The following is an 8,163-nucleotide window of genomic DNA, read 5'->3' as shown; positions in this document are numbered from 1 at the left end:
TAGCACATGTGCCCACGTCATGCAAAAAAACTCATGATTTTATCGCGCTCTGAGTATTTAGTAATATTGACGCCGCATCGTTACCGCAGAACGTCTACTACCGTGTCATCGCCGTCCGTGAGGGGGGGCCACGCCCCGGAGACGCGTCCCGCATCTTCGGACATGCCACCACACCACCCCGCATGTATGTGGGCGCGGTGCGACGCTCCGGTGGCATTGCTACCCCAGTGCCCCCGTGCCGCCTAACCCTGTAGCGTTTGACCACGGGATCTAGCCCTTTCACTTTGCAAAGACGGGCTTTGACCAGTGGACCTCCCCACCAGGTTGTGTTAGGTCAGCCCATAGGAACACTTTGGAGCAACATCCGGGCCAGACCCACAGCAAGATCCCCTCCGTGTAGACCCCACGCGTCCGTTTCCCCCCTTCAGGTGTCGGCGGCGGCGCCGTCCGTGAGCGGGGGGCACACCCCGGACACGCGTGCCAGGCGTTTGCAACCGCCACAACACTTCCAGACTTGTGAGAGGCCGCCTACGCAAGATTTGGCGGCATGCTAGCCCACGGAGGCCGCCGGCCACAGCTGTAGACGCGCGAAGGGCAATCCGCGTAGAGGGAATTTTTCGGATACTTCTCCATCACCAAAAATTATGAAAAAATACCATCGTTCCTATAGCACATGTGCCCACATCGTGCAAAAAAACTCATGATTTTATCGCGCTCCGAGTATTTAGTAATATTGACGCCGCATCGTTACCGCAGAACGTCTACTACCGTGTCATCACCGTCCGTGAAGGGGGGCCACGCCCCGGAGACGCGTCCCGCCTCTTCGAACATGCCACCACACCACCCCGCATGTATGAGGGTCCGGTGCGACGCTCCGGTGGCATTGCTACCCCCCTAGTGCCCCCGTGCCGCCTAACTCTGTAGCGTTTGACCACGGGATCTAGCCCTTTGACTTCGCACGGACGGGCTTTGACCAGTGGACCTCCCCACCCGGTTGTGTTAGGTCAACCCATAGGAACACTTTGGAGCAACATCCGGGCCAGACCCATAGCAAGATCCCCTCCGTGTAGACCCCACGCGTCCGTTTCCCCCCTCCAGGTGCCGGCGGCGGCGCCGTCCATGAGGGGGGCACACCCCGGAGCCCCAAGACGGGCGTCTACGCATGCATGAACACTTTCACATATGCATCGGGACCCGTGCGATGTTTCGGTGACATAGCTACCCCCCGAATCCCCCCACCAACCAGAATTCCTTCCGTGTCGACCGTTTCCCCCCTCCGTGACACGGCGATAGCGACGTTCATAACGGGGGGCAATCGATATACCATCGAGTATGTTTTTTTTAGATAATGCATAATTATCTTATGCAAAAGCAAAAACTAAAATAAAGTAAAAATAACAAAACAAAGTAAAAATAAAAAATAAAGTAAAATACACGTATGCCGACGGCAAGGCCGTCGGCATATCTATGCACACACGAAGGTTGTCCCATGGATCGATGACGTGGCGTGGCACACGGATCAATGACGTGGCGAAGGGGCCTATGCCGACGGCTGTGCCGTAGGCATACCTCTGCCACAGATAACCAAAGTAAAAATAAAAAATTAAGTAAAGTAAACATATGCCGACGGCAAGGCCGTCGGCATATCTGTGCACACACGGATCGATGACGTGGCGTGGCACACGGATCGTTGATGTGGCAGAGGGGCCTATGCCGACGGCTATGCCGTAGGCATACCTCTGCCACAGATATGCCGACGGCCGCCGTTACCGCCCGTCGGCGTAGGATCAACGTCGTCAAATGGTCAGCGCTGACCGGGCAGGTGGGCCCGGGCTTTGCCGACGGCCTGTCCTATGCCGACGGGCCCCGTAGGCGTATCTCGGGCGGTCCCGACGGCCTCGTCTATGCCGACGGCCCCGTCGGCATAGATGGATGTATGCCGACGGCTATTCTACGCCTACGGCCTATCCTCGGCCGTCGGCATAGGTCCATAGATGACAGCGGCCGTCGGCATAGATTTGGCCGTCGGCAACCCCAGTTTTTCTGGTAGTGAATTAGATATGGTCAAAAGTTTTGAAAATCTTTTGTGCAAAAGTAACGCATGAAGTCCAATCCGAAGGACCACGAGATACATTATTAACAATTCGTCTATATATACTACCAAGGAGGCACGATTGATCATGTATGTTTTCTCAATTGTCCCAGAGGTTCATCACTTTCTTGCCAGCACCTACTCCTAACAAGACAACGTGACAGGAGATTGAGGCTAGCTTGAGAACATGGGAGTGGGAGATATTCAGGAGTAAATGCCTAGGATCATAAGGCGTCTTTGTTCTTTGTTGTATGCTTTCCCCACTTTTTGATTCCCATTCAGATAAAATTTACATAAATACCATGTAGTCGCACCCCTCTATGTTGATCTACAACCGTCAACTGAATAAAATTATGTCCCCATGTTTTCCAAATCCAATGGTAATTTTTTTTCAAACATGTTCATATGCGATATTTTTGTTAGTTTGATTCCTTAACTTCTCTCGTGGTTAACCTACAGAAATACTAAGTAACAACACATAATTAAACATAATTTCTCGGTTGGGATGACCTCGATGTTAAATCACCACTAGATGCAACCTCGCATATGTCGTGCCTCCAACCACTAAGCCCTCCTAAGGCCAAGGCCGCGGCCACACGATTCGTCCTACTCTAGGAAACTCTCACCGACAAAAAGAGGTGCAAAGGTAGTAGGAGCTCTGGCTTTCTATTAAGAAGGTAGAAAAGTTTTACATTTCCATTGAACCAGCCAAAAATAATAGCTCAAGAAAGCAACACAATAGATAAGATACAACTCATACTCTTAAGTTAGCCTTCCAAAAAGAAATTTAGCTCGCCTCTAATCATACCCGCCATGTAATCCGGGAATGTTAATTCTTTTAAAGGTTCTTTAGTTCCTCCTTTTCCGCAAGTTCAAAGCGAAATAGCAAGCAGGGCTCGCCTGTTTTTTTGAAGAAACATAACGACTCCAGGTTTTACTCTCCACCAGAATCTAACCATATTGGATTGAACACCACTGCTAGCAGTTCGATCATCAGTGGCCATGAACATCACCGAAACATGAGTGTGCAAGCAAGGAGTATGTGAGCAGCTGACTCGGGACTAGCTCGCAAAGAGAGTGGGTAGCATTGTGAAGACATCATCTGGATTGTAGCTGATGATAAAATCCAACATTGGGCTTGGCCTAAATCTTCCACGCTACATTTAGAGCAGGCTTAAGAGTTCTTGCCGTGAATTGAAAATTGCGGCCAAAGCTACTGTATAGTAGCCATCGGTCGTTAACATACTCACAAGCTCATCAAAAACCTAAACACTCTACATATTCTCCAAAGGGGGATGAAGACATAAACAAGCACCTCAAAAATTACTTTCTTTTGCGCGACAAGAGGACCTCAAATTGATTTTGATTTTGAGATAATAAAAGCCCCAAATCCGCATCCATATGTGCTTGGGTTGTACGTCCGCTCCTCTAACCAAGTGAGCTAGTTTCACTTCTTAAACACCTCAAGATTAATCTATACTACCATATATCCATCTACTACTCATCCGTTTCACAATAAGTAAAACCACGACACTTATTTTGGAACAGAGGAAGTACTTCTTAAAAAAGCAGCAGTTTAGTGAATCTGAATGAACCTAGCCATTCAACGACCTATATCTAACATCCCACGTTGCTCCAATGATTTATCCATCACATAACCATCATTTAGAAACAACATTGATTGTGTTTATTGCGATTAATATTGAAAGTGTTATTAATTGCATTAATTGAAATTAAGTTTGGAATTAACAATAGAAATTATATTTATAAAAATAGTATCTGATTGCTATTTACCCCTCCAAATATATCAGGCAAGGACAATCTTTTATTCCTAAAGGGGAAAAATAACTAGGGAACATTCCCTGTGATGGAGCTTTCAGGGAACGCCCGCAAGCCGTCTAATCATGATCAAACAAACAGCAATTTTCTGCAAAACATAGCATTTTTTTAAACGCGCTACATGGCAGTTTTCGCCTCCGAACAAGTCAATTCTTACAAAAGTTGTCAATTTTTTGTTGATTTCGCATGGTAAGTTTGGCGTTCGCTAGAAAAAATGCTCTCAGGCGGGTAATGTTCCCCGAATATTGCAGTCCTTTCTAAATAGCTACACTACATTATCTATTTTTCCTACACATGTAATTGCCACATAAGCAACTCATGCATGCAAATCATAGATTACACTGTTTTGCATTACTCTATACATGCAGCGCGCCACATCATCAATTCTTGCAGGTTAGTCATAAGTTACTTTTTGTATTAGATTTTGTAGTGACAATATATGTGTTGGGCGACATGATACCTATGCAGTTCACCCTTCACATTTTTTGTTAGAAATGTCATTATTTCAACGGCAATTCTTTTCCTCTTTTTATACCCTTTGTATTTTATTTTATTTCAAGCTTACATTGCTTCCATTAATTTTAGATATTTTTGTAGCAAACTAATACATTTTTTTAGCAAGGTTTCCGCTGCAACGCGCGAAACATCATATAGTTATATAAGAAGGGCGAAACGAAGTGTGTTATTACACCCGTGAGATAGGAAAATTTGTGGGCTCAGCGATGACATCATGGTGAACCGTCCAAAGTTATTCCCCCGGCCTTTTCACCTGATGGATGGCCATTTTCTTGGTTACTCTATTAGTTATATGTATATACAGTACTTATTTTGTAAAGAAATATAAGAGCGTTTATATCACAAACACTCTTATATTTCTTTACAAAAGAAGTACCTTGTTAGGGTAACCAAACCAAAGTATTATTTTCATGGGTATGGTTTACTGGTCAACAGTTTGGCTAGAGGTACCATGTTGTTCTTTGGCGGCTAGAGTCCTCTCTTTTTAATAAGGTGGTAAGGGCAACTCTAACCGATCGTTTAAAAATAAAGGAGGGACAAGTGGAGTAAATCTTTAGTGAAGTATTTTTTATTTTACTAAGTTTTGGCCGGACCAAGCCGACCCCTTAAATATAATGGATTATTTTTTTCATTTGCCTTTATTTTTTGGCCACTGAAACAAATTTCATTGCTTCTTTATTTCTTTGAATGACATTTTGATACATTGAAGTACATAATTTACCAATTCTTCGTTACGAGAACGAAATCAAAGAACACAAGAACCACAATTAGACACATTAAAGGATATCAAACTTTCATAACTGCTCCTACTAGTTGGATTAATATTTTCTCCATGTCTTCATTGTTGATTTTCTCTATTGGCTTCTCGAGGTTGCACACTTCCTTCTTCTTTGATTTCAACAAATTCGATGTTACTTCGCATCTAGTCTCTATTCTACCAACGAGTGCACGAAGATCTATCAAATTTCGTTGCTATCGATAGATCGATGTAATCTTCTTCCCAATACCGAAATTTGCATCCATCCTACACAAAATTTGAGCAAACAATGAGCTACAAATTGCGCCAAATCCGGTGAACAACCGAATAAAAAATCACGTAACCCATCTTTTTTGAACTTGAAGAACAACCATCCGAAATGTTCCGGCATGATGGAAACTTGGCGCACCACCCGCCGCAGGCAGTCGTCGCACTTTATGACCGGCAATGGGGAACGAACGAGCCGCTGGGCCAGTGCCGAGCCCGGGCGACGGCTGGACGTGTCTTTGCCGGTGAACCGCCGATGAGTGAGATCCGAGCAGCCAGAGGTGCAGTTAATACCTACATGCGGCATGGAGGCGTTGCCGGCGTTGTGCGGTCTGGTACCCGGCTAATCCATGACAAAGTCGCATTCGCCGGCAGCCGGATGTGTCAAATCCGACGGCGGCAGCATCAGCCGCAGATCTACCGGTTCTACGCGAGAGACGGGGCGGGAGGGTGGTCAAGGACTGCAGCGGAGCCTGTAGAGCGTCCACGGTGGTGTGTGGTGGCCGGCAGGGGGGGGGGGGTGAGAAGGATGGCACAGACATAGATGCGGCGCGGGAGTGGGGTGAGTGAGGCAGTAGAGGGGAGGAGACTTTTTCCTCCAAGCAGTAGCGGCTGAGCAAATATAGGGGCGGGATACGCTATTGAGAATAAATTATCCTTCCGTAATGGTTATTAGAGATCGGTTATGTGGCGGTTAGCGGAGTAAAACTGAATGTTTACTCCTTTATCTGGTTATAGGGGATCAGTTAGAAATGCTCTAAGTTAAGTTAGGTGTCATGCAATGCGCCCCTCGGCCAGTGGTTGGCGTCTCCTCGCAGCACGGAGAGGAATCCGCCTTAGAACTTGCACGACCATTATTCCTCAAGTGAAGACCATGCATGGCGTGAATATGGTGGCCGTACATGAACTCTCATTGCCCCTCCTCTGCCCTCTGGTCGGTACATCCTTGCCACTTGATGAGCATTCATCTATTCCTCAAGCTATTAGGATCAAAGACAGGAGCCGGCGGGCGTATTATTTGTGTATAGGGGCCAACGAAATCCTCTTGCACGCGCCCAGTTCAAGGCGAGTTAATAATTCCTTACGGGTTACGATCATTCAACCAGATCCATGTTAGCTCGTTTAGGTCGGCCCGGCCGTAATCGTGGCGACCGTGCGAGCCGTCTAGCCGCCGATTGATGGAAGGGGGGAGTAATGCTCACGGGACGGCGGGCGAGCCCAACGCCAATGCTCATCATCAGAACGAGGATGCTGCCAGCGCCAGCAAGTTGCCGCTGGTGGTGCCGGCGCCGGAGAAGGAGGAGGAGCACGGCGACGGCAGGCCGATGACCCCGGGCGCCCCCGCGGGCGTGCCGCGCGGGTGCTGCGCGGTGTACGTGGGCGCGGAGCGGCGGCGGTTCGTGGTGCCGACGGCGTACCTGGGCAACCCTGTGTTCCGGCGGCTGCTGGAGAAGGCGGAGGAGGAGTTCGAGTTCGTTTACGTGGGCGGCGCGCTCACCATCCCCTGCGACACGGAGTCCTTCAAGTACATCCTCGCCGTCATGGAGCGGCACCGGAAGGGCCTCGTCGTCGTGGACCACGGTACGTACGCTCCCGTTGCATTTCACACGGTTGGCCGCCCACGCGTAAGCACGGTTGATGCCTCGCCCGTCGTCTGTTTCGGCCCAGGCCAGCCCGCGTATGAGCTGAGTTTCCTGTTGATTTTCCGTTCGGTGCAGAAGGGAATACCACGGAGACGCCCAAGGCGGCAGCAGGTGGATCATCATCATCATCGCCGGGTAATCCGGAATGAGTTGGGACAAGACGTGACTGGACCGGAGCAACGGCCACATGCATGTTCAATTTTGTGAGATCGTGATTCTTGCCCTTGCGTCCGGACATGCTCCAATGGAAATTGTGAGATCGAGTCGCAGTGTGTTTTACCGCTATCTGCAAGAACCGGATGAAGGTATCTTATGATTTACTGTAAACTAGTAGGGCGACCCATGCATTTGCGAGGCTAAATTTATATAGTATTGTCGTAGTTGTCGTTTTAGATTTTGATATGGCATTTTGCGCATAGCTTTGGTCATTATTATTGTATAAACATGCACTGATGCAGATCAACTAATGATTGTATTACTAGGTGGTTGGTGATGAAAAAAATATTATTTATATACAGATATATAAATGTCAGCACTTTGGTAAGACATGTTATAGGATAAAGTATTCTATCTATGGATGGAGATAGTTCTAATCTATTTTTTCTTCTGTTAGTAACCTGCGTATTTGCTAGCATTACCTACATCTTTTTATAAACGTCATCTTAGATTTTGAGCATTTATGGTACATAACTCTGGCCTTTATTTTCCATATGAATGTTCGTACATCTGAAATATGTGTTATGGCCCGCACATCAAACAAAGTTTTTATCAGGGTACACTCATCAAAATTTTCTAAACAATTCCAGCTCCATAACTCTGGACACAACGTGTATATCTTATGATCATGTCCATGCATGGTGTGTGCATCAAGTTGTATTATTTGGAACACTAAGCATATTATCACATACATGACATCATCTGTGCTTTGAACTCTTATTATCACATACATGACATCATCTATGCTTCTATTCGTCTCTAGTATGCATGTTGAACTACTTTTATGCTACCAAAACGATTCATGTTAATACATCGCATACACTTCATCATAC

General features: G+C 46.9%; 1 protein-coding gene across 1 annotated transcript; it reads left to right on the top strand.

Moving 5' to 3' along the window:
* Positions 1 to 6,315: 6,315 nt before the first annotated feature.
* Positions 6,316 to 7,806, top strand: LOC125524870 (uncharacterized). Its single transcript, XM_048689903.2, has 2 exons — positions 6,316 to 7,052; positions 7,190 to 7,806. Exons 1-2 carry the CDS (start codon positions 6,650 to 6,652, stop codon positions 7,261 to 7,263), a joined length of 477 nt encoding a protein of 158 aa, XP_048545860.1. The 5' UTR covers positions 6,316 to 6,649; the 3' UTR covers positions 7,264 to 7,806.
* The last annotated feature ends 357 nt before the right edge of the window (positions 7,807 to 8,163 follow it).

Source organism: Triticum urartu, chromosome 7A, assembly GCF_056163025.1.
Source record: "Triticum urartu cultivar PI428250 chromosome 7A, HENAU_Tu73, whole genome shotgun sequence".
Lineage (NCBI taxonomy): Eukaryota > Viridiplantae > Streptophyta > Magnoliopsida > Poales > Poaceae > Triticum > Triticum urartu.
This window is presented reverse-complemented; position numbering and strand designations above follow the sequence as displayed.